The 27,458-nt window shown below is 40.2% G+C and overlaps 2 protein-coding genes across 4 annotated transcripts in view; one reads left to right on the top strand and one right to left on the bottom strand.

Moving 5' to 3' along the window:
* Positions 1-790: 790 nt before the first annotated feature.
* LOC108061013 (uncharacterized) lies at positions 791-24,107 on the bottom strand. 3 transcript variants are annotated; one of them, XM_044396297.2, is made up of 11 exons: positions 23,934-24,107; positions 22,388-22,524; positions 11,847-12,107; positions 6,077-6,183; positions 4,899-5,008; positions 4,748-4,826; positions 2,627-2,724; positions 2,374-2,565; positions 2,162-2,304; positions 1,907-2,052; positions 791-1,362 (listed from the first exon to the last, which is right to left on the bottom strand). In XM_044396297.2, exons 2-11 carry the CDS (start codon positions 22,457-22,459, stop codon positions 1,248-1,250), a joined length of 1,323 nt encoding a protein of 440 aa, XP_044252232.1. In that variant the 5' UTR covers positions 22,460-22,524; positions 23,934-24,107; the 3' UTR covers positions 791-1,247. The 3 variants fall into 3 exon arrangements, with proteins under 3 accessions (XP_044252232.1, XP_044252231.1, XP_044252230.1); XM_044396296.2 differs by lacking the exon at positions 791-1,362 and having other exon boundaries at positions 1,512-2,052; positions 11,862-12,107; positions 23,934-24,098; XM_044396295.2 differs by lacking the exon at positions 791-1,362 and having other exon boundaries at positions 1,512-2,052; positions 23,934-24,089.
* Positions 24,108-25,288: 1,181 nt separating this feature from the next.
* The window catches only part of Syn (synapsin), a 31,562-nt gene continuing 29,392 nt past the window's right edge, over positions 25,289-27,458 (top strand). The window contains exon 1 of the mRNA XM_017139904.3: positions 25,289-25,387. The gene's annotated coding sequence lies outside the window, so the exon portion shown is untranslated. The remainder of the gene's footprint in view (positions 25,388-27,458) is intronic.

A 27,458-nucleotide genomic window follows, 5' to 3' on the forward strand; every position in this document is an offset into this window, starting at 1 on the left:
GGAAACTGAAACTGAAACCTAGACCACTGCCATGCGAAAATCATGCACTCAGCGTACAGCTGTATTGAAAGCGAGTGCGAAAATTGCGGAGCGCCGAGGGAGCGAAAAGAGCGAAAAACTGGTTGTTCTGCCGGAGAGCCGAAAGGCAGATAAGCCGAGCACAGGGCAGGAATCGGGTGAAAAGGGGGTGGGCGCCGGATATAGCTTATATCGAGGGGAAATCGGCAAACAAGAAATGCATTATTAAGAAATCGTGTATAATAACCATTAATAAACATTTGAATTTAAAATATCTTTTCAAAAAGCTTTTAAAATAAATGTTTAAGGTATAAATTTTTTTACAATACCAAGCCATTTACCTTTATTTTACGTGGACGCTTCTTTCTACACCTTTGACCGCAAACCGCATATGAGTCTCAGCTTTCAAGAAGTGTTGCATACTTTTAGGCATTCGTGCTATAAGAGCTGCACTTTGTTTCATGGAAACTGACTTGAGAATTTTCCTACAATTAACATACAATTAAGTACTAATTAGTTAATTAGTTTTCACCTAACTAATCTTAATGTTTTTGTTCCCTAAAAAGATGAATTTCTTAAATACCAGAAACCAGAAAATATATGCCTCAATATGTATATATTGGATATTATTTGGGTATTATTCATGGGAAAATTCCCATCGCTATCAAATTATATGTAAAAAATCACAAATAAGTGGAATGGATTTTTATAGCCAAGAAAACTCGCTGTTCAAGTGTATCTTTCCTGCCCAGCCAAGTAAAAAACATCAAAATTGTTCTTTTTAGTTTTTATTAAATTAAATGATTACATTTTAAATTAATTACAATTCGTACGTTTAACGCATTTGCCAAATGTTTGCTTCCTAACATTTTAGACTACACTTTAAATTAATTTTGTTGGCCTGCCTTTGTTTATTTTTACAAGTAGTTGAAACATTTCACTAATACACATTCGTTCGCACTTATGACAGACTAATGACTTATGGTTAAGTGGTTCAATATTAAAATTAGGCAAAGAGAACTTTAGTACGTTTATTTTAGTATTTTACAGCGGCATCGTCTCTACCATCGTGTTGGAGAAAATTTGGAAAACTTGTAGTTCGATCATTTTCACTTAGTTATGTACATTTGAGACTCAAGTTCGAAATGGAGAGATGGGAAGTACTTAGCCTAGCTTACAGAATTAGTGTTCATTATTGTCGCGTTCGTATCAATTGGGATCTGATCATATCATATATTACTGGGCGGTCCCCGATGGGCGCGCTGTCCGTGTAACGTGGAATGTCTAGAGCCTGGACGCGAGTGCACAATTGCATAATCGTTATCATTATCGATTGGCATCGACCTTCGAAGTACGTTGGATAAGTTTGGATTTAATACAATACATTTCAAATTGCAGAAAGTAGGGGGGTCAAGGAAAGTCTTCGAGACAGATTAGTTAGCAACTCTTCGAAATTGGCGGTTAGTTATTCGATTGTCTTTTTTATGGAGGGGCGGAGAGTTAGTTAGAGAGATAGTTGGTTATTACCGGTAGACAAATGCAAATTACTATCGGTTAATTACAGTTGCAGTACTAGGCACGAAATGGTTTTTCATTCTGTGTTTTGGATTTTTCTGTTTTTGTGATCTGTTGTGTTGTAATTATTGGTTGGTTTTGGTTTTTCTGGGCTGTCCAGGAGATATATACGATACATAGAGATACGCAGATACAAGATACTTTGTTGGCATGCTTTTGTTTTGTTTTTGTATTGTGTGTGTGGCTCCACAGCAACCGGAAAATAATTTGCGAGAGCAGAGCAGATGCATTTTGAAGTGTAGAATAGAGGTGTGTTGTGTGTGTTGTCTGTTTGTTGTTTGATTTTGTGGAGGCAGCTTAATATCTATCAGACCTATTTGAGTGTATCGTGGAGCCGCCGCTGGTGTAGCCCTTGTGGGCATCCCTGCCGTGCAGCGAGTAGCGGGATCCGTACTGACTGCCATGCCAACTGCGGTACGGATCGTACTCCTCGATGATCGATGGCTCCTTCTCGATAATCTGCAAGTGTTCGATTGGGTGAGATTTATGGAAAAGCAAAGGGTTCTTTAAGGATAGAAAAATGTCTTCTAATCTGTAGTTAATCTACGACAAATGACAAATTTATTACCTCTGTATTGGCACAACTGCAGCTCATGGCAGTGCACAGGAAGATGTTCATCAGCAGCATGATCAGGAAGAGTACGCCCAGGGTGATGGTCAGCCACAGCAGCCAACTGGGTCGGATGCCATCCTCGCAATTGCCCGAGATCACTGCCCAGATACAAAAATATAAATACCATTAATAACCCGCACATTTCCATATTCAGCTATTTAACTCACATCTAGCCTCGGCGGGATCGAGCACAAAGACCGTGGTCCCAGCCAGGCTGGAACCCTCCTCATTTGGCCCGAATTTCCGGGGTCCATTGGTGCCCTTGCCGAAGCCAGCCAGGGCCACATCGTTGCAGTCATCGATCTCCACACAGCGACCGTAGCACTGGATCACATCGCACTGCAGATGCACCTCGGAGCCTGAAAGTATCGCAGAGAAAGTTAGAATCTGGGCGCCTTGGGTGGAAATTCCATGTCATACCCTCGGGGAACTTGAACATCGAGGAGAGCACCGCCTCGGCCGCTCGTCCATCTGCTGTGGGCACAAAACGACTGATGATCTCCGAGTCATAGGGGCAGCTTTGGGGGGAAACAAAAATTACACTGTGCAGCATTTTTAGTGCTTTTTAAATTTACCTCGATGGATGCTATATTTTTGGATTCGTTACGAATTCCCAAGTTAAACTGCGTTTTCAAAAAAGTTCCCCGACGCAAGGATTCTCAGCAAAAGGACCTCAAAGTTCGAAAAATGCTGAAATTGGCCAACTTTGCGGAGCTCTCAGAGGCAAATGGATGCATGGTTTGATTCGATGTTAAAGTTTTTTAAAAGATACACCCTTTATCTTTCAAACCCCATACTTAAAAAATTTTTAAGATTTTTTTAAGGCAGAAACAAATTCTAGAAAACATAGTCAAAAAACATAAAAGTATACAGCAGCGGTCAAAATGGTAGTAGTGATGCCGCCCTGTGTATTTAAAAGTTTGTTGTTGTAATTGATCTTTTCCTGGTAATATTGTATTGATTATAATTTTACTATTAGACTAATTGGATAAGAAAAAATTACAACATAAAACTTTTAAAAACACAAGGCGGCAACACTGCTACTATTTTGACCGCAGCTGTATGTTTTTCAGTTTTTTGACTATGTTTTTTGGAATTTATTTCTGCCTTAAAAAAAATCCTAAAATTATTTTATGTATGGGGTTTGAAAGATAAAGGGTGTATCTTTTAAAAAACTTTAACTTCGAACCAAGCCATGCATCCATTTGCCTCTGAGAGCTCCGCAAAGTTGGTCAATTTCAGCATTTTTCGAACTTTGACGTCCTTTTGCTAAGAATCCTTGCGTCGGGGAACTCTTTGGAAAACGCAGTTTAACTTGGGAATTCGTAACGAATCCAAAAATATAGCATTCATCGAGGTTAATTTTTGATGCTGCATAGTGTTATGAGCAAAAAATGTTTTTACACTGTGAAAAATATTGAATACATTTTAACTTATTCATAAATAATTACGGAGTCATAATTGGGACTTTAATTGTTTCATTCATTATACATGTAATTACTTTTATTGTAATAAATATTAAATTATTTTTTTAACAAGTTTGAAATACATTTTTTTAAGAAGATCTTTATAATGATTTCGTTATATTGTAGTAGCAGCATATATACATTTTGTATTTCTAGTATATAGTTTGCCATTTCAGGATTCAAACAAAACTCAGGAAATATAATTTCACATTAGTAAATGATCAACTTAAGTTATTCCCAAGTTGTAACAACTCATGTTGTAGTGGATTAAAAACAAATAAATTACTGAATCCGAATGAGTACGATGTATGTTTAGGAAAATTGTATTTTTTGAATATTTATACCCTTGCAGAGGGTATTATGATTTCAGTCAGAAGTTTGCAGCGCAGTGAAGGAGACGTTTCCGACCCCATAAAGTATATATATTCTTGATCAGCATCACAAGACGAGTCGATCTAGCCATGTCCGTCTGTCCGTCTGTCTGTTTCTACGCAAACTAGTCTCTCAGTTTTTGAGCTATCGGGACGAAACTTTTGCAAAAGTCTTCTTTCTATTGCAGGTAGTATATATGTCGGAGCCGACCGGATCGGACAACTATATCTTATAGCTCCCATAGGAAGGATCGGAAAAAAAAAACTTTAAAAAATTCTAGCTTCGGTGTTTTTTGAAATATTACCTTCTACTTTTGGGGATGTTATTTTTTAAATATTTCTGAATTTCGGACTACTATATCATATAGCTGCCATAGGAACGATCAAAAAATTAATGGAAAATAGGAAATAAATTCTAGCTTCTTTGGTTTTTATTGTATTATCTTCTACTCTAGGATATAACTCTTTTTAAATATTTCCGAATTTCAATTTTAATTTGATCAAAATCGGACGACTATATCATATAGCTGCCATAGGAACGATCGGAAAATTAATGAGAAATATTAGAAAATTGAACATTTTTGCGATTTGTTAATTAATAGGAATGATCTGCAAGGGTATATAAGCTTCGGCTGGCCGAAGCTAGCTTCCTTTCTTGTTATTATTCGTGTTTAGGTGCATAATTCAGGTATAATTCGACTTACCCGCTGTCGTCAGTGAGCTTTTGGGTCCTGTTCTTCTTGTCAAAGGCGAAGCAGTTGCCCACACGCAGGCCGTAGGTATCTGGAGATGGTAATATAGGAGCATTATAAACCGACTTATAAAACTGAGCCCCGGGGGGCTGGGTCTACCCACCGTTTGGCTTGGAGAACTCGGCGCGAATTGTGTACTTGTGCCCGTAGACCGTCTCACGCACTCGGTGATCGTTCTCCAGGAACTTGAGCACGACATGGGCATTGTCATCGCTGGGGAAGAAGTAGTGGGAGGAGTGTATTTTTATAGAGGTCTTTATTGCCGGTTGGGGGTTCTAACGGCTCTGTAATTACTCCGTGTGGCAGGGGCTAATTAAAAGCATAGCCAATAGACCCAAAAGCTTTGGGCGAAGCTGCAATTGCAAGTTCTGCAATTATGCAACTGCAATTGCTATTTCATTTGCCGGTCATTGCGCTATAGACAGCTGCCTTTGTGGGCCAGTTAGGCAGCGAAACAAATATGTGTACACATGTCTAAAACTATTTGTTGTCCGCCTTGTACACTGACTGCCCCGGCTGGCACGATTTTAATGTTTGCGCTTACCACACAAATTCTGTTAACAATTTCTTTGCTTTTTTCCGGGGCTTAACAGAGCGCAACGTTTTGGAAAACCGTTTTTAATGCCATTTTTATTTCCCATCCGAGGTTTTTGTATTAGCAGCCGCATCAGCAGCCCAGCGGGGATTTCTTTTATGGCGAGAAAGACTTGCGTAAGTCGCAGTCGAGCAGAGTCATTGGCATTATGCAAATGAGCCGCGAGGCGAGAAGGTAAATTAAATTGTTTTTCGTTCACCTCAAGATGATTATCGGGGCTCCTCAAGACGTTTACCGTTAATTGAACTGCTGCCCAGTAAGCTCTATAAATTTGTTGATTATTCTGCCTTTTTGGGAATTATTCTCTCTTTTTTTTTGCTCACTTATGGGGCCCGCACAAAAGAAGTGATTGAGTGAAAGAATCAAAGTGTTGAGCTGGCCCAAAGCTCAATGGCCTTGAGTTCTAATTCCTCAAGAGCGGAAAGAAATTTCGAACAATGGCTTAGAGCAACACCTACATGCCTGCATCCAAATCGAAGACCATCCATGGTCAGCACAATTTGCCATTTGATTTCTCTTATTTGTTGTGAGCCGCCGTCGAGTCTCTGGAAATTGGCCAGCACTTGGGAAGCTGACGGAAGCTTGACCAAAAAATTACAGCACACACGGAGCAAGAGCAAATCGGAGCCGAAACTTAAGAACTTAAGTGCAATTGTCTAGACAGGCTAAGCATTTCGCCGACTTACCGCGCAAAGCCCGATTTGCCACAGGTAATCACATAAAACTTATCGTCCGCCAATTCCAGAGTCTTGTGCACACGCACGGCCAGTTGGATAGAACGCTCCTCGGTGCGCTGCGGGGGATTGGGAGTCGTCCATCGAGGGATGGTGGAGAGAGGGGAAGAAAAGTTCATTTAATTGCCGGTTATTAAAAGTTTATGCCCATGACGTTAATGCTGATTGGTTGGAAAAGCCGAGTTAGGTCCCAATTTATGATCAAGCCGCTCAGGCTTCGCCTATAAAACAGGAGCATAAGTCTACGAGCCAGCTGTTGGCACTCGCAAAAGCATAATTCTCACCTCGGCAAAATCTGCATTTTACTTTTACACTTTTCTTAAACTCAGTACTTTTCTTTAAGCCTTAGCATATTTCACAAGATTTATAAGAGAAAAAAAAATAAAAAATTAAAATTGTTACACACTTAAAATGCTTTCTTAAAACATATAGGCACTGAAGTACAAGATCTACTTGAAAATTATCGATATTTTCTATATTTGACAGTATTGATTCGATAATATCGATGTTTTGAAAGAAAAACATAAGTTCAATATTTTTACAAGTTCTACATTTAAGTACAGATTGCACTATGGGCAAATATTCAGTCCTTGAGGCATAAACTCCAGTTTTAAAGATACAAATCTAAAATTTTTGTTATATACTTTTAAGGCTAAGATGTAATTTCGGTTTTTGTTGCTTTTTGAATCGGACCACATCTTCATCCTACGCCCACGCCGCAGATATACATTTGAAGGCAAGGATTTAAAGAAAATGTTGTTTGTGTTGGTAACTGTAATACAATTTCTGTTTTTGTTAAATTTTGAATTGGACCAAGTCTCCATCAACCGCCAACGCCGCATATTTACTTTTAAAGGCAAGGATATAAAAAAAATGAATTTGTTAATAAATATTTCATATTTAACGCCTTTCGCAACAAAACTGAAGTATCTTCTTGTTTGATATTTTTTGCCAAAAAGAAGCACCATGCCAAATTAATGGCATCGAATTTTCTTTTTCTTTCGCCAATTGAGATGCCACCTTACGCTTTAATCGTGGTCCTGCCTCATTAGAAGTTAGGCATTTGCGACCAGGTTTGTCGCTTGGCAAGCCCTTTTCCAAAAATGAAATTTTCATGTTCGACGAAAGCCGCAGGAAATGTTCTTCCTTGAATCGGTCTATTATTCTTTGACATTTTGGCAAATTACGACTAAAAAAGGCAACAATCTGCTTAATTTTTTTTTGACTATTGTGTGCTGACTATCGTTTAATTCGATTCCGTTCATAGTTTGCAAAACAAATTCCATCACAGCGGTTTGTTGCCGGTTGTTGCCGATACAAACATTAAGCAATGTGTAGTGACAGAACTCGAATGCAACTACAACGTGGAGGTTTTACGTATAACGTGCAAAAACGTGCAAAAAGTATTGATAGGGTTCGATTAGCAATTGTTTTGTTTATAACTTCCTATTTTTACCTTGCCTATACTCTCCTATACTCACATCTTACACTCCACAGAAAGCAAAAATACATTTCTTATTTGTCATCTAAAAACTAAGCGACAACTCATCAAACAAATGGACAAAAAGCACATATAATAAACATTCAGTGTTTATAATTTATTTAACAATCCTTCACTCTTTGTATCCATATTTAAACTTTTTTGGTTGGCTTACAATAACCAAAGAAATCGAGGTGTGAAAACTACAAAGTTTTTCGTCCCTTTTTGTAAACGTGTGACCCTATTTCAAACTTTCGAATTTCTTAAGGGAAAAAATAGCGAAAAACGCCAAATAAAATTCTTTGAAAATGGATTTTAGGTTCCTTTAAGTATTGTAAATAACCACAGAAGGTCATTTATGTAATACTGAAGAACAAAAAAATTTAAAAATGCCTCACTTTCGAATTTTTTGCCCATAGTGGATTGTGGAAAATAGAGTAAAATAACGATGCTAAGATCCCAGCCCCTACTCATTTAAGAACTAATGTTCTGAGTTTTTAAAAACAAATCTAATATTTTTAAAATTCCTGCCATTTTTTTAAAATGATTTCAAGGCATAAATGCTATTTATTTCACGAATTATTCTAAGTAAAACGCTTCCCCTATTCTCTGGCCAAAATCAAGGATAATTGTTCTATTCAGTGCCTCACTATTTTCTTCGACTGTAAGTGGCCTGCCCCACGGCCGTGGCTGCAACTTGCACTTGTGGCATGTTAATTGTCACATGATGCAATCGCACAACGAGGAAATGCAAAATGCCGCCAAGTGTGACGCATTTTCCAGTTGTTTATTTTCTCCTTAGCGTTTTTCCCCTTGGCTATGATTGCTCTCTGTTGGTTTACTTAAATATGCCCATGCTCATGCTATGGCTATCATGGATTTCGGTAATTATTTTAGAATCATTTTGAATATCATCTGCAGCTGGCTTGTGCAGCGGTATGTGACTGCAGATGGGCAACTGTTCCAAGAATCTCTGCGCTCGGCTGGCCAAGATATTCCGCGGTAATTGCTCTAACTGTTGCCCAAGGCTTGACTGAGTTATTTTGTAATGTTTGTTTTTTCCCTCGATATTATGGACCCGGCCTTGACCCGCAACAGCTTTCCATAAAAAGATGAACGAAAAAAAAGTACAAGTTTCTTTGTCACTTCTGAGTGGCTTACATCGTTTTTGCAGCAGCTGGCAGTCAAACCAGTTTGCATTGCCCAGTAAATAAGTGTCAATCGGTGTGAGTAGATACTTGGGTGAGTAAATATATATATTTTATATATTATTTTATCTCTCTGTTAATGGTTTAATCGCACGCCTCCACTTTTTCAGGGTATTAAAGCGTTGATGAATGGGTTGGCTTGATTAGAGTTTGGTCAGTGGCTAGTTAAAGCGGTTAGCAAGTAAACACAACGTATCGCAGCAGTCAGAAATAAATACCTTGGCTGGGCGGAGAGCTCTAGCTCTCCATTGGTGGGGAACGTTGTCTGTTTGTGATTGTGATGTCACAATCCGTTTGCCAACTCATGCATCACGCAGTTGCATGCCGCAGCGGATGAGCTCATTATCAGGTTATTATCAAAAGCCAAAGAAAATGGCAAAGTTGATTCCCCCTAAGTACATGTGTACATACGCTCTATGAGCGACTCCCAATTACCCGTCTAAGTCGTCTAAATGTGTTGAAATTGCCTGATGGCAAATTGTCTTGCGGCCCCTGCCTACGGTCTTTGGCTATTGCATTCGCAATTAACATTTAAATGTATATAATGGTGCTAGACAAAGAACCAAAGCTGCCATCATCAAATAATGGCAAACAATCTCTGGCGGGGCAACCCACTCGCGCAGCAGCGAAAATAGAAATAATAATAATAACAATAATAGTGCCCGTAATAAGAAATAAGTTCAAGTACGCCAAGCCAAGCCAGGCTAAGTCGAGCCAAGCTAAGCCACAATGCCGTCTTGAACTTTATGTAAAAATTGTTGGGCGTCTTGGCCATTGTCAGCGCCAATTTCATGCTCTGCCAGCTGCGCTGGAGCAGATTTAAAGATACTCTCTCAGGAAGGCTGTGGCACTGAGGAGACGAGGGCGAAAGTGCCCAACTGCAGGCGGCATTTTTCTGGCCAAGGTCAGTCGGCTTCAAAAGGCATTTCGCCCCAGCAATTAAAGTGGCTCGCAAAAATATTTGCCAAGAAATAGAATCGAATTTGCGGCCGCACAAAAAACATTCTTTTGACACAAATTCCACGCAGCCGGCACAACAATAGCAACATCGGATCCAACATACAACATCCACATCACATCCACAACAACGGCTTGGAATGCTGTCAAAGTCGAAGCGTGGAAAGCCGTGTCTGGGCATGTGAAATCCGCCGTCTGCCGATGAAACTAGACGCCGGCGCAAGCTGCCAAGGCACTCCCTTTCAGAACAGCCAGCAGACATTAAGGTACAGTGGAGGCTCGGGTAAGTGAACTCATCAACACTTCAACAGTCTATATAGCAAGGGAATAGCAGGAGTTTTTCCAGATACAAGCTTTAAAATTTAAGGTGATATTATTACTGCCTAGTCTTTTTGTCATTTTCTATGATTAATATCCTGCTCCGCCTAAAATTTTTTGAAAATAATATATTTAAACTACGAACACAAATAACATTTAAGATTTTCAAAACATAATATACCTGAACTATTATAAGATTGAATTTAATTTTTATATTTTCAAGAAATACTTTATAAATACAAATAAAAAGTTTATCCAATAAAGTTAAAGAAAAATTTAATTAAAAATATAAACAATTATTAAGCCCACTGGGTATTTCGTTTAGAATTTTAAAAATAAGTTGAAAGTCCCACAAATCCAATTAATTTTAAAATATTCTAGCCTTGCCATTGCTCACTGTACAACCTTGCACATAAGCAGCGGATATGTGCGTGTTTTTGTGTACACGTAAAAATAAAATTGAAGCCGCAGTTGCGATAAGCGTGATTTAATTTTATGGGGGACCTCCCCTTTTTTTGTTCGCATCCCCAAATGAAGGTGGGCCTCGGAGCTGCAAATCTCGCCCAGCATCGAAAGCCGGGCTCTAGTTTTGCCCCAAGTGAGCAAGGGGCCAAGCTGAGAGTACAGGGTGCGGTCGTTGGGATTTGACATTGCAATTAATAATGTTGTATGTGCTTGTACTTATAAGCATCTGGCAGCCAGCCCTATGGATATGGATAATTTGCATTTCAACGCATTGGGGGAATCTCCACTATGGCTAATGCGATTTGCCTTTGTCTGGCAATTGTTCGAGTGCGTGTGCGAATGGAAAGGCCGGACCCCAGCCCAGATCCAGACCCACACGGAATTGCAGTCGCCGCCTGTCAACGCCTGTGATGCACGTAGGATTAAACTTGATTTTTATTGCCATCGTTACTATATAGACTGACTGCAACGTCGACGGACCAGCGGACCAGCTTACCAGCGTCTTTGCTGATTTGCGTTGATTTGGGGCCAAGACTCAAGTACACGGCCGATAGGCGGGCTCAAATTTATGCGCATGCGTGCCCTTTCTAGCCAGACAAGGTCTCAGTCTCAGACTCTGGCATCAGGTCTCTCAGTCTTAGCCTCTGTTTCTAGTCAGCAGACAGTCTGCTGTCTCGCATCGGCAGTTTTTCAGCTGCCCAAATGATTGCCTCACAGTTCACAGTTGGTGGCTTTTCCTCACTGACTGCCTGAATTTTGGCGGTAATTTGCAAATTATACTCGCTGGCTGACAAAATTAATTTGCGATTTTTCGAAACGGAAGGTGGTAAACGAAAGACTTAAAACACGAACTTGCTGGCTGCGTGAGTAACTGGATGGAAATTACTGGTAAAGCCGGTCTCCAAAAGTTCTTTACTTCTAGCAATTACTTTGTTAAGCTGTTCAAAAGTCTTATACAATTTCTCACCTAATTAAATTCTCTAATTGTATGATATTAGCAGACAATTTCTTTAATGTTCTTATAGAGTATTTTTGAAGATATTGTTTGCATGTTGAGCAGAACATTTTCAAGTTCTCATGAACTTTGACTCTATTTAGCTAAGGTTCAACTCCCTAACTCCATATGATAGATCTTTTCTTTTTTCTAATATTTTTTTTAATTCATATTTCTGAACTTTTAAATACACCTTGGTCTTCTTTCTACCTATATAACTGTTTTTCGCAACCCCAACGTCAAGTTGTGCATGGTTTAGTGATTATTGGTGGTTAGAAAAGCGCAGAGGGTTATGCTTACATTGCTTCCACTCACGTTGCTGACCAGGATGCCGCAGTAGTCGCTGGCGCCCTGCTTGGCCCACAGATTCAGGCTGAAGGCCACCTGGTCGCTGCCGTCGCCCATGGCCATGCAGCCGGGAGTGCGGTAGTCCCGGACGTGGACGGCGCCCGTGTAGCCGGAGCTCATCTTCACCTTGATGTTCATCGTGCCCGCCTTGCAAGTGGCCGTCACGTGGGGGGCGAATTCGGACGGGGCGGCCGCCGGTTCCTGTGTTGTGACCTGCAATGAATACGAAATGCGAAAATGAGAAGAGCGTTGAGCGTGTTTAGCATCTTCGGTTAATAACTTTGACCCGATTTCTGGACCCTGGGAACCAGCCAACGCACTAACTTGGCCGGCAAATTAATGCCAACTCATTGGCCAAACAGCAGCCGCTAAGGAAAATTCAAATGAATTTTAAATGCTAAGCCAAAGAGTCAGCCGTGGTCGCAATTAATTGCAAAGCGGCCAAGAGAGACCCGGAGATTGGCCAGAACTTTGGGCCAGAACACACAGCTGCCAATGTTGTGCACGTTTTGGGTCAGTTTACAGCTTACAGCCGGGCGCACTGTCAAAGGCATTTGGCTCTAAGATAATTTATTGGCGTGCTCGACTTGGGTTGCTGTCGCTCCGTCGTGATAATTGAATTTGTGCTCCAGAACGTTAGGGAATGGCAGTCGAAAGAATGGAGTGGGTACACAAGAAAAAGTGGGGAGATTAGGTAGGTAAAAATTCTTAGAAACTTGTTAAGAATATTTCGGAGATAATAAATTGGCAAGTTTTATCGATTGTTAAGTTTTCACAATAGATTGGCCAAGATAATCGCTTAAATTCTTTTAAAAAGTTTACTATTAATGTTAAATATAGCTATTAATTTCCATTTATAATTTATTTTCTAACAAAAATTTGTTCCATTTGTCAAGCGGAAGATGGCAAACAAAAGACTTAAGACACGAACTGGTTTGCTAGTAAGCAAACTTGTCTGTTAAAGTTTGCATGCTGACTTTCAACACAAAGAAGGATTAAATAAATAAGACTGCTATAAAAATCCAATAATTTTCCGAGTGTAGCTGCTAGATAAGCCGCGCCAAAGTTAAGTAAGCCATGTCATGACAATCGCCCAGACGCCGCCTTTGTGGTCCAACTGGGCTCACGTTTCGCCGGCCCTCGGGCGCTGTCCCAATCCAGGTGATTTCATTCCCCCTTCTCAGCCTTTTCCCTGTTTCTGCCAAAAGGCAAAAGGCCTTTGATTTATATTTACTTTCCAAAAGGCAGCCACAGCAACAGCATCTCGTCCGCCCTTCGGCATGCCAAAAAATAAAAGATGAAATTTTGTGCACTCATTGAAGCAATTAATTTTCCACTCAGCCCACTCCGCCCGCCGAGCTGCTACTGTGCGTCAGGTGAAATGCAGCCGGGTGACCCAGTTTCCCGGCTCTGAAACGCTGACAGAACGCCGCAGTCGGTGCCAAAAACATGTTGGCCAGTGTGCCACTTTCTATGGCAACTAGAACATCCACTTTGCATGCCATCAGCAATTTATTGTATCTCAATGCGCCGGCCACTTTAATCTAAAAAAAAGGAGGAAAAAATATCGAAAAAGAGCAGAGACAATGACAATGGTGGATCTGGATAGCCAACGATCTCCGCCGATGGGGAGTTCAATGCGCCGCGAGGGTCACATGAGAGTGGGTCCCCAGAGCAACTTCGGCTCCGAACTCCCATGACAATTTGTCGCTCGGCGAAAAGGCAATTGTTTTGCATGGATTTTTGTGCATTTTATTGTGTTTTTCTCGTCGCTGCTGCTGTTGTTGTTGCGTCTCGCCAACTGCAGGCGGCAGTCAATTAAAATAGTTTTTGCATGCTCGTTTCACTATCGTTTCGAGTGTGGCGGCGGCTTGTTAAAATAGCTAACCAAATGTACAGCATTTGGCTTTTGTATTATGCAACACGCTCTGATTGTGGTCGGGGGAAAAAATAAAAATGAAATTCAGAAAAACAGAAAACAAAATGCAAACCCAAATACAATTAGACACTTGCGCTGCCAGTCACGCCATGGCCAATGAGGCAGTGAGCCGCGGCTTTTGGCTTGATGGATTTTCCCCGCAGGACACTACGGCCGAGTGATTTTTCACAAATTCCTTTTCCTTTCCGAAACCCAACCGCATGCAAAATCGTATCGCAAAATCGAAACGCAGCTGGAACCAAAAGAGCAGGCCCAGAGACTCGCAGACTCGCAAAATCGCTGACTCGCCCAGGATCATTAAGTGGAGCCCCAGATGGAGGTGATTTATATGGCTGCAAGGGGTCAGGCCATAAACTAAAAGTGTTCGGCCCGCCGCATTTAAGCAGCTTAGCTATTAAGCCAAGTGACGTGGGCAATTAGTACAGGAAGGCCAACTCGTTTCATCCATTATTTCTTTTTTTTTTTTTTTAGCCTGGGCAATTATCTGCTTAGGAATGACAAAACTGCAAGAGTTTAAGTGAAAAATGACGTTCTGTCTGGGGCGGTGGAGAGACCGCCCTGGAAATGCTCTGCTTGTTGGGAAATTAAGTTGGTTCTTTTGGAGTCAGGCGATTTTATGGACGCATAGATGCGCTGTTCTAAATCCCTCATAAAACTGGAGTGGCATTTATGGGTCTGCAGACAAATGGATGTTATTGAATTTATTTCTTTGCAAAAGGGTAATAAAATGTTGGCTAGCAGTTGGCCCAAAAGGAATGCCTTAGTTTTTATTAAATGTAAATAAGAGGTTCCCATTTCATTTTAAGAACTTTAAGTCAAATGGTATGTCATTAATAGCTTTAAGTCTCTTAATTTCTAGCTTCAAGGAATAAATTAAAAAACTTCCAAAAATGTTCAGTGTACGTCTTATGTTTTGAACAGTTTATAGTATCAAATCGATACGAGGAGATTATCTTATCAAGTCGAAATTGATACCACATAACATCAAATCGATTATCGTTAGGTATTCCTTTTAAAGCTACATGGGTGATAAAGCTAATTTTTATTATTAGAAGGAAAAGAATACAGTCTAGCTGATTTTCTCGCAAGCAGTCAATATTCCCATGCGGAATTCGGGCCTTAAAAGTTGATCACCTCTTTGGCTAAGCAATTAAATGTGATTGTGATTTATGTGCACGGCTAATTCCACTCAATTTACGTTGGCCCGACCGCCTGGGTGTGTTTCCTTAACTTAAATATTTCGCAAGAGCCAGCGACGTTTTATTATTTTTTTTCCTTTTGATTTTGGATTTTAGTCGAAGCGATACAATCGCCAAAGTCATAGTCCCAAGTGCAGCTGCGCATAGTTGGCCAAAATAGATTGCCAAACATATTTCGATCGCTGGGAGTCGAGAAAACCAAAAAACCAAAAAAAAAAACAAACATGTGCTGCAAGTTCGACTTAGAAGCTAAACAAAAACAAAACTCGTGCATAACAAAAGGTGGGGAGTCGCAGTCGCCTTTAACATACATATTTCGCGTGCATTTGAATTTCCGCTATGTGGCGCTCGGGCAATAAAGCTCGGCCCGAAGTAAATTATAACATAAGGCCCGGGCCAAGCCTTCCCGACTGAGTCGGACTAAGCCGCCTTTTCAGTTGGCCAGCGAGTCCAGCGAATGCTGGCTGATTGCAAATTGTCACGGTATTTTCGCTGGCAGCGCATAAATTGCCGTTTAACTCGCATTACAGTACCGCCAGCCAGATGGGAGCGTATTTATGTGCGGCCAGAGCTTCAGCTTTGGACCTGGCCGAAAAGCTTAATGAAGCTGACATCGCCATCGCCGGTGAGGAGGAAAACCCGTTCCGAGCTTTGCCTGATTATATAATGCAAAACGGCGGGTCGAGTGACAGCTGAAAGGGTTTTTCCAACGGTTTTATCTTTTCGGCCAGGAGTTAGGGCCCACCGATGGGTAGATAAACCACCAGCCACCAGAGAGGAGGAAAGGCCGTGGGCAATTAATGTCGCGGCGGCTTCAATTAAATTTCAATTGCCGGCGCGCTTCTCCATTGAAGTTCTGACGCGCTAATTCCATGGCACGTCGATGGTCCCATCGGTGGTTACTCCACCGACTCCACCTTTTGACTCTGTCAGCGGGTCTGCACGTTCGGCGGCGACCCTTCCACCATTCCACCGCTCGGTGGGTCAATTGTGTGGCTCATAATGAAACGCTGTCGTACCACTAATATAATAATAAGCACTTGTTCCCTCCTTCGTTCCCGCCATTCGAGCCCAAAAACAAAGTTCTGGCCTTTTGTTCGCTGCTGCTGAAAGGCCATCAATAGAAAAGCTTTGTAACTTCTTCAAAATATTGCTGAACAACATTCCGAACGGTGTTCTTTGCCGCTTATTTATGTTTCTAATTTATCGATGGTCCGTGGAATCCGAAAGATAGCTAAGACAACCCAGCAGTAGCCCAAACCAATGTCTGGCTTTAATGAGTTTCGCCCTGACCAGCTGGGAAATTATGCTAAGTACTTTCTATTCTCCGGGCTTACAAGGGCTGGCCATGTTTTGAAAGTTTTCTTTTAATTGAATTAGCCTCTTTTTGGCGGCCAGAAAGGGTCAGCTCTTTTATACGAACATTCTAGTCATCATTTCACCAAGTGCATCGATCCCTTCATTCTTACCCTTCATTCTTACCCATTCTGAAAATCTATGGAGATTATATTGCACTTAAGTGCATCTTCATAAATGTAATGCTTTCTTTTATTCATAATTTTTTGAGTGAAGCTAATCCTATCATGAGTTGCTAGGTTTTTTGACTCGAATTAGCCCAAAGTTCTAATCATCCTCTTATTTAAATTAGAGGTTATTTTGAATTACTGCTCTGAAAATTATGAGTCTTTTTTAATCTTTCTTAATTTATGGTGGCCTTTATCTTGAGATTTTTCTATTAGTAAAAATTTGGCTATTGTTATTTTTAAGGTCAATAAGAGCTATTAAGAAACATATTGTGAATTTATAGAGGTTATCCATTCAAATAATCAAGGCCATTTAAGAACATGAGAAGGCACTTCAGAACCTTTTCCAAAAAAAGTTTATCCAAGTACATTAGCAGTCCCAACTTTCATCTCAAACTTAAAGAAAATATTACCCCTTAGTAATCATTTGTTTGATTGAAACAATCGCTTATCGTGATTCCGAAGTTGTCACACTTTCTTTGACCATCGCCTTAATTGCTATCAAAAAAGTTTGGCTGCACGAAAAAGCGATTCCAAAAAAGTCGTTCCCAGCAGCCGAATCAGAAACCAAAGAAAAACAGCCCTCGGTGTGTCTGCAATTTTCATAAATGTGCACTTTCCATGCGCATCATCTTGGACAGAATTTGAAAGCAAAGTGGGCCCCATACAGAGTTGAAAATTACCCAAAAGCCCTGGGCCTCAATGACAGTCGGCTGTCGACCGACGAAAGCAGAACTGGGAAATAGTTTTTCCCATTAGTTTCAAATAAAACCTACTTTTACCTCGAGCCCCGAAGCTGGAGCAGAAAAACAAAGGTAAAAACAATTGCTAAATTGTTTTTTATGTCGACTGACGGCGGACGGGCAGACCTACTCAGGTGGAGAGCCCAGGGAAGCAGGGAAACAGAGCAAGCCTGCAGGTGAACAATGCAAGTTAATCAAATAATGAACATGTGCTGGCCCAGCCGCAGGCAGTGTCAGCCAAAGTCAAACAAAAGAAAGAACTTTCTCCGTACTAAGCCAGTACGGCTGCCGACCACCGATGACCCAATATGCCAAACACTTTTGCATAAATTTTAATGAATTTCACGCTACACCGATCCGCTCAGCATTGAGCAAAATAATTCGCACTGCGAGATCAACGCGGCGTTAAATTGCGCCAACTCAGTGGCTCGGATGTGCCAAGCGAATTGCTTTGATCTCACAGAACTAGTGGGTAGCTCAGTAGTGATGCCAACAGTATGAATCAACTATAAAATTAGAGCTTTTATAAAAATAAATAAATATAAGTTAATATGTTATCATATTGCGTCGAAATGTGTCAACTAAAAATTTGAAAACAAATTATCTAACATTAAAGTGTACCCACTTTCAAAAAGTAATTATCCAGTAGGAGAGTTTTTAAATTTTAACTTAACCAAATAAATAAATAAATGCAATTTTTGAATAATATATATTGCCCTATTTCAATTAAATCAAAGAAATTTAACAAATTATTTATAAAAATAAATATTGAATTCAGGGACCGAAAATAACTGTTATTGTAAATTTTTCATACCAAAAAAATCATGCACTTAGAAGAGTCCAAAAATTTTTTGAAATACACCATTACTTTTGTAAGCCATTGTAGTTTACAAATCCGTAATGATTTTTATTTATTTGATTTTTATAATAAAAGTCAAAAATAACAGTTATTTGTTGATTTTTATGTATAACAGTTATTCTCTTGACATTTTTGAAAAAATGAAATTATTAAAAAAAACATGATAACCGAGTTTTATATAACTTACAAAAAATCTTTAAAAAAAGCCAACCGTGCATATTGTATAACTATATTATTTTTAAATTCATTTTACCCACAAAATCGCCATAAATCAAGTTTGAGTTTTATTTTTGACCACGACGAATAACGGTTATTTGACAACTTTTATTATAAAACTAAAAAAATAACAGTTATTCTTTGACTTTTACTTTACAAATCAGAAAATAACTGTTAAAATGTGATTTTTAACATAAAACTCATAACAGTTAGGGTCCCTGATTGAATTAAATCCGGGAAATAATGAATACGATTACTACACCTCTTGAGAAAAAATCCCAATTGTCACCACTGAAACTCACACCATTTCGTTCTGAAATCTTTTGGCATGGACATAAACATGCAATTTTTGCTGGCCATTTCCCACTGGCCAACTCCCCGAGAGTTATGACCAAAGAGCCATAGAAACTAACTGCGCACACTCTATCTAATGGCCCCAGTCGCGGCAAGTCGACATCTTCTCGACCATCGGCCATCGAGCATCGGCAATGGCAATGGCAACGGCTTCCTGTCCGGGGGCCAGACATCAGAATCAGAATCCGAATCAGACCTCTTAGACCATAGATACTACTAACCCAGTGCGGAGCTGGCGTTGCGTGCAGTGACCAAACTGGTTGCTCTTCTAATTGCCCCGGTCTCCAGTATTCAGTCTTCAGTGCGTGGCGATCGTTTTATGGAGACGAGTGCCAGGTCCCGGCCAGAAGTGCAGTTCACTTCATTGCACCCGGCATTTTGTGGTCAATATGCAGCGGTCTTCGGGACTGCTCATATTTTCTGTTAATTAGAGCATAATGGCCCGGCTTAAGGCCCCCATATCCATTGGCATTCTGCGGTTATCAGCGGCAGACAAAAAGTAAATAAATCCCGGCTCGATTTGATAAAACCATCCCGACCAACTGTAACTGGCACAAACCGTTAGCGCTCATACTCGTAAAACAGAACAGAAACAGAAACAAAAACTAAATAAGAACTAAAAGAATTTCAATGAAATGGCCTAGACAATCAACGAGTTTGTTGTCTAAGTCTTTTGTTGGGCTGCCGCTAGAAGTTTCCCTGCTGAATTCTCGTCGGCTGCTGGTGGCTCATCTCAAGTTCTAGGAATAATATATACGCGACTAAGTCCGAGTAAACAATGAATCATATTTTTGAGTACATTCATACGCGTATTAAAGTTTTTATTTTTATTGCCAGCCAGCAACCGCAGCAGTAATTCCGGCAGGGCTGAAGATGTAGAAGCCGAGAACCGAGGGATCGGGGGACTTAAGACCAGTGTGGGCCACTTCAATTGGCTTTTGGCAGCCGTTGTGAAGCACGTGCTTGTCAGTCGAGAATGGCTTTGCGGTTTATTTTGATACCCTCGCAGGGGAAACACAACAAGTGGGTAGCTCAAGTTTCTCTGCTCTAGGCAAGCGTCTTTTCTTGGTCGTGATTGGTATTTGTAGAGCAAACAAGACTTCCTATCATCAATAGTGCTTCAAAATTCCATATTCGCAATACTCGCAAATATAGTTCGGTGTACAAAATCTATTGATGTTCTTGTAAAAATAATGGGTTTTGATTTTATATAAGTGTATTTGATGTAGATTTATCCACCGAGTCATCTATTAAATTTTAAAAATGATTATAATAATTAATAAAAATAAACACAATAACTTGAAAATATTAATGGACATGTTAAGAAATATTTGCTTTGACTAAACTTATCGCTCAGTTAATTTGGGAACTGTACAGATTTTTTTTATAATAATTAGGATCAAATTTCCTTAAGCCCGCCTGAAAAAGTTCTCCGTCTACCTCGTTAAAAACAGCAGTTAACTCCAAAAATGTGCCTTATCCTCACAGCTCCAACCGCAACACAAGCTACCTGTGGTCTCATTCAAAGCGTCACTTCTGGCCAAATACGCCAGATTCTTGCTGGTTGTTTGGGTTTTGTTTTTTGTATGTTGTTTTTTAAATTTTTACTTCATATACCGAAACGTAAATCGCTGTTGGTTGTTGGTGGGTTGCTCGCGTTGTCTTATATGGCTGCTGGCAGGCCAAAGCCATGACGACATGGCGATACAAACAGACTCGCTCGCTTGTTATATACACATTTACGTATAGATTGCCATATATTCATATACATATCGAATCGGATGGCTTCGAGAATTAGCATATTTCATTCGCTTTCAGCTTATTTCTGTCGGTGTGCGCTGACATTGAAACCGATTTTAATGGCCCGTAACAACAAAAACATGGCAATGACAATACACGCACTTGCTAATGTGCAAGTCAATATTTAGCACCGAAAGAGGGCGTCAATTAAAGTGAGTTAACCGTCGACTATTTTTGGGCACCTCTATGTCAAGTCGACGGGGCGTTGGGCATATTAATCGAAGGAAAAGAAAATTAAATCGCTTTGTGGCTAGCAACCTTTTTCGGTAGGTAACCGAAAACCAACCGAAAAAGGTGCTAGTTCACTTATTGTTTAATGAGTGTGAAAAGCGGGCTGGCCGGGTACCGTAAGTTTCAATTTTAGCCCACAATTAACACTCACACATGCGGCGAAATTTACTTTCGCACAAGTGGTTGTTTACATGGGTATTTCTGCCTGACTTTTTGGCCAGACGCGGCGATGGGTAAACTTATATCATCGTCGTCATTATCATCGTTTGCCTCACTTCGTCATCATCGCCAACCAGATGATAATTACCTGGGAGACTGCGTTTTGTTTGCCGTTGCTTTTACGTATGCTTCAAGGTTTTCTGACTTTTGCATTAAACCAAAAGCCGAAGTAGTTTCTGTTTTTTCTGTACTTGAAGTCTTTCGAACCGAGCTGTAGGCCGAGTGTTTGCCAAGCCCAGAGAGCGAATTTCGACGCCCACGCCCCGAAACCCGGCATTTTATGATGTCATTTTCCCCAGCGGCCGCTGACTTCGATGGATAGTTCAACATACCCGTTATCAGTTTGGTCCGAGGAGTGGGCAGCGACAAGGGCGAAACTTGTCAAATTTTCAAAATCCAAAAAGTCAGGAAACCATTTGACCAGTTAAAAACTCAACAAGTCATTGACAGCTTATGATATTTGAAAAAAAAATACGTATTTAAAATGTATTTAAAGTACCAAGGAAATCCTCACTTCTTGCATTCAAAAAGTATTTAAGTTATCCGAACGATTTTCTTTCATCTTTGACAGTAATGTTTATTTAATTGTTTCATAGACTTCAATTTTACAACCGTTTTAATTGTAGAACAATAAAAACCATTTTAGAAACCGAATTTTGCTGGTCTGTAATGACTAAAAAATGCACTTGAAACTCTGAAGTTTTTTTAGTAAATATATCTTGAAGAACTAGTTTGTAAGCGAATATTATTACTTGATCTATACCAAACCAAATTGATAGTTTGAGCAGTCGTAAAAAGTACAGAAAATCCCCCGGATCGACCCAATCCAGACTTGAACTAATTTCAATTGATGCCAAGCCCTAGCAACTCTCACCATGATAGATTTGTGCCATTTCATAGGAAAACTGAAATCGAACCAAGTCAAATCGGAACTGAAACCAAAATCAAAACCGAAACCCAGAGAATTCCTGAAGCGCTAACGAACAATGGACCGAGTTTTTGAGGGGGGCGCACAGTTGGGTAAAAGTTAAGATATCGGTCAGTGGCACATTTGGACTATGACTGTGGGTAGGCGGGGAATCGGAGCACTAAGCCTGCCCGCAGAGTTATAGTTATGACCGTGGCCCCACGACGACGGCGATGGCAATTGCTATTGCTATTGATAAACTGGCCCCAGCTGCAGTCAATGTGAAGTTCATTAATTTGTCTGCCCTGGAAAATTGCCGTGGAAAAGCCGCAGCCGCAGACCAAAGAGCCAAGACGCCATGAAAATGGTAGAGTTGGAAGTCAGATAGCTAAAGAGGTAGTAGGGCCGGCAGTTAACCCCGTTTTCATGGCCGTCGCAGAACATTATTGTATGCAAATGAAAAGTGAAATGTCCAGAAAGTGGTCTAATTATCTTTTACTTACCTGTCCAACCAGCAACAGCAGCATGGGCAGGAGCCAAAGGCCCTGGCATTCTGGCCTCTTTCCCTTCGTCATCGCGTTCGCTTCCTAAGTCTTTCGTTCGCCCTCCTTTGTTCGCGGCTGCGTATCCTTTTGGTCAGCTGCAATTACCCGGAACGTTTATCACCCAATTGAGCAATTGTGCAATTGTCTGGCGCTGATTATAGCCCACTTCATGCAACTCACGCAGTTGTCAGGCTGCAGCTGCATTCGATTTGAAAGGATTTATTTTCTAAAATTACTCATCCATCGGATGACTCAAGACAACTACCGAGAACAAAAGCTAACTAACTACTGAGCTTCCCTGAGGTATTTGCGGCTTATCGCCTCGTTTTCATCGAGCAGCTTGAGATGATTTCCAGATTTTCGGGGGTCATAACTTTCTATGAAATTCTTAAGTACGCAAACGTGACACGAGTGCATCGGTTTTCTAATCTTTTAATATGCCCCTTTTCTCTTATCTGATTAGTTTTTCTCCAAATCTTTATTGGGGCCAACGCATCCGATTCTCACGTATTTCGATTTCGTTTTCGACTCGACCCCGACCCGATTGAACCGCGTCTAATAAACCTCAAAGTTGGGTTTACTCGGAAAAGGGTTTCGCAAATCGAATGAAACAATGAGTTGGAATGCCGCAAACGAGTTTGCTCGAAAAATGTATTTATTTTGCCGCACAAAAGAGCACAAAAAATAGCCTGACTTACGTCATTTGCTCGAAATGCGACAATAAAGCTAAAAGTCCAAAGCAATCTGTAATAAAAGGTGACATTTGTGCCAAATGTGATCCAGATATTGAATATTTATGGTTAGACTTGGGATCAATTTCCAGCATGTACGTACAAATAATGTTCTTAATTTATGCTACTATTTTTTGTGGCCAGAAGTTATTTATGGCCAGAATATGTGATTTATTTGGCTTTTCTAACAACAAGCTCAAGCGGAAATGACTGACGCACCTACACAAAAGCTGTAAATAAATATTCTTAGACAACTGCTTAATTACAGCATTTCCATGCATCTTGGCAGTAATATGCAATACTCAAGTCAGTCTAAAGCTTTTAGCAAAAAAGTTAGTCATTTTTATTAGCTAATGAGAAAAAAACTGAGCTCCCACCAGAAGCTGCAGTTAAGAGAGTAACGAATTCAGCAAAGAGATCTCTTTAAAGAGAACGAGAAAAAATTAATAAACTGGAAAATTCGCGCAAATTCCAGGCACTAAAAAATACTATTTTAAACTTTAACTAGCCACTCAGCTAGGTAAACTTATTCACATGAAGTTGGCTATAATCAGCAGTAGTTTTCCATCATTTAATATTATTTATTTAGTTGGCTTTTTGTTCACTTTAAAGTTTTGTACATTTTCAGCTCTTTGCAACAGAGCGACGTGTGAGCAACACGTGAAAACAAGTTTTATGCAACAGCTCATTGTTTACTTATTGTTGTTCGTGTCGTTTATTGAATGTGTTTGTTTGCTCGAAAAAGTTGTTTTTATTTGCTATTACTCAGCTACCTGCACTCCGCACTGAAACCAAGTCTGGTTCTAACTTTTGAAACGCGTAAAACACCAGAGTGAAAAATGCTTTTGGACGAGAACTTTCCGCTTGACACGTTGACGGCTCGAGAGATTGTTGGCAACTGAATCGCAGAGACGGAAATTGCTCTAAGCCAAGCTTTGCCTTTTCAGCTTCGCTGCTTGTTTTGTTTTTCTGCTCTCCCTCTCTCTCCATCTTTTCTCGCTTCCCATTTCGACCACATCTTCGTTGGTTTTGGCCATTTTTAGTATGTCTGCTGGTTCTGGCCATCGAAGGCGTTGCCGTATCGCTGGAAAAATAATTTAAGCCATGGCTTTGGCGCCCAAGCAACAGCTCTCTGAGTTTCGCCCCAGTCGCTCTCTCCGGTTTTTATCATTTCGCCACGCTTAGTGATAAAAATATTACAATGTGCGTTGGTATCCAGAAGTTCGTTCACTCAGAAAAAAATATTATCCAAAAACTATTAATAAATAAAAAATCCTAAGGTTAGAGTGTTTTGTAATTTAAATTTACAGGAATCTACAATAAAATATTGTTTCTTTTTCATGCGATGAATTTGTTTTAAATAATTTATTCATTATTCATAACTTATTATGTATAATGCTTTAATTTCTAATTAAAACACTTTTAGCAATTAACAACTGTTACTTTATTATATTTGTATATAAATATATTTAAGTTTGTAGGAGTTTAATTTTTTTCAACAGTGCATTTGGTAGTGGTGGTTGTTGGAGTTTGTAGCGTAACGCAGACTTCAATGAATCGATATGCCCGCAGGTTTCTCTTACTCACGCATGCGCAATAGCTTTAAAATGGGGTGGCGTTCAGTCAGTGTTGGTAAATATGAGGAAAATAACGGTGTATTTAAAAAAATTCTTACGATTTATTAATGAAAGCTTGTATTTTCTTAAAGCTTGCCATAGAACTTGCATAAATTTAAAGTAAATTAACCGTTTGGTAAATTTCTTAAGATTAATTTTACATTTTTATCATTTCTATTATCTCTTCTAAAAACTCGTTCTCTAAGTTCGCTCTCTCTCTCTTTGAGTACTCACATGCCTTTACATTCGCATTCCTTTTGGTGGGAAACTCTTGTTTGAAAAGCCCACTCGCTCAGTGAAAATTTCATCACCGTCGTTGACAGTTCAGCCAAAATTCTCTAGCTCCACACAATTCGCTTAGCCAAAATCTCAAAATTATCTAAACTACATTTTGTGTTCACTTTTGATCATTCAAAGTCATCGCCCAACGTTCATTCGCTATTCAAGCGGAAATTTAAGCGCCCGAGCAGGAAAATTCCAGTGGATTTCTTGCTTTTTTCGGTAAAAGAAAAGTGCAATTGCCAAAAAATCGAAACACGGCTAAAGTGAAGAAAAAATATATAAGAAATTTCTGTATCAGCTAGTCAGCGTTGTTTGCACCGAGTGTGAATGTGAGTGTCTGTGTGCATTTGTATTTCTGTGTGTGTGGGTGTAAGTGTGTGTCTGTGTGAGTACGTGATAAGCGTAGACAGACGCCGTAACAACAAAACTGAGACCCCGAGGTAGAGAGGCACCATCGCTTTATTGAATTACAAGTAAAACAAAGAGCGCGACTTAGCTGGCGATTAAAGCGTCCTCAAAAAGGGGGGAGGGGTAGGAGAAGCCCAGGGAAAAAAGGGGGCGGGGCAACCTGATAACCCACAAACCCACTGCCAGCGGGAGGCCAACAGCAAACAGTCCTGAGTGGTGGTTTTGATACTGCTAATTGGTTGGGGAAAATTAATTAAAAATCCTAGACGAACACAAACACAACCAACGGACTCAAAAACCATTTACCACTAACCTCCTAAAAGTAGTCAAGAACAAATTGTTTACACTTTGGTCTAGTTTTAGTTGACATGGTTTACACATTTTTCTGGTCAGGCGAAGATAACGTTTCCCTTGAACATAATATATAAGACATCAAACCAAACAACTTTAAAGAAATTATAATAATTTTAGCATGGGATTGTAAAGTGACTTATAAAATGAAACATCCTAACAAAAAAAGGAGTTTTTAAGAGGACTTTGTTTTTTTAAAACCAATTAACACATTTGTTAAAAAAAACATAAGTTACTGTTCAAAATAATTAAAGGAATCTATTTGTTTCTTAAATTTTCAGAGACCAAAAAGCATTAAAAGGTTTTTTTGTATGACAGCCTGGGTCTTTGGAAATAATTTCCTTAAACAATGATACTGCCATTAGGAAAAGCATGTAATTAAAATGAACTCTTCAGTTGCAGCTTAAGAACAAAAGCCTTTCTTTATTTCCCCAACTTTAAGTGGCAGCAACTTTATAGCTTTGCTAAAAGCTGCAAAAGTCTTTGACCCCAGACGGAAATAGCTGTCACAATTTGCGTGAGCCAGCGCCACAATCTAGACTGAAATGGTTGGCATTTTTAATTACCATCGAAAAGACATTAAGCCCCCGGTTCTTATGACGAGCCAACGCACATATCAGGAACAAAAAGAGGTCTCGCAGGGAAATGCTGCCGCTGGAAAATGGGTTAAATGCGGCTGCAGGTGCTGCAACTCCGGATGGAGTTTCCCAGTTGCCCGTTACTCAACCCTTTTCTCGCATTGCAGTTTATATAAGCGGTTGACAACTGCTTAAGCTGCCATAAAAAAGAACTTTAATTTGCCACTGACGTTGATGGATTGTGGTGCAACACCACCGACCAGAGCAAAATAACCCGAGCCACCCACAAGACGGGGGTTAAGCTGACTATAAACTTTTTCCGGCACAGATTTGAGCTGGCTACCAAAAAGTTTCAGGGGCGGAAAACAGTCGAGAGCAGTTCCAAGCCTCCGGAAAGGGGCAAACCGACAGCCGAGACCCTCAACACGTTACTGTGATTATTAATTCAAAAAGTTTTCACACATACACACGCGAGCGAAGAGCTCTCAGACAACATGGCGTATGAAAATATCATGCCAAGCAAAGCCACCGAAAGGCAAAACAAGAATATCGATGCTAGACTCTGCCTCCTATGAATTATGTAAGAAAAGCCAAAAAGTTAAGGGGCCTGCCCAACATAATTTGGCAACTAACGAGGCTCAGTCTGCGGGATAATTGAATAAGACTTAAAGTTGGCCAAAAAGGTTTAGCCGAAAACCACCTAGTCATTGCTATTTTGGTGGGCTAAATAAACAATCGGGGGCGCCATCAATAATGAAATCGATTACTAAGGGCTCTAGTCAGTCTGCCTGCCTGCCTTCGAGTTAGTATGTCTCTGATGTGCGCTGAACTTTGACATTTGGGCGGGCTACGCCAAAGCAAATGCCAAATGTCAGGCTTGTCTGTAATGGCAAGTGCAGCTTTTGCACAGCTTCAGGGCGAAACCTTCTCAGCTCAGCTGTGTGGGCCAAAAACTAAGGCAACAGACAGAGCGGCGTCCCCTGCGTATACGTAATCTGCTTAGCCACAACAACTCATTACGAGGGCTTATGTCATGAATTGAGGGGGCAGAGAGGATGTTAGA

The sequence above is a fragment of the Drosophila takahashii genome, chromosome 3R, assembly GCF_030179915.1.
Source record: "Drosophila takahashii strain IR98-3 E-12201 chromosome 3R, DtakHiC1v2, whole genome shotgun sequence".
NCBI classification, from domain to species: Eukaryota; Metazoa; Arthropoda; class Insecta; order Diptera; family Drosophilidae; genus Drosophila; species Drosophila takahashii.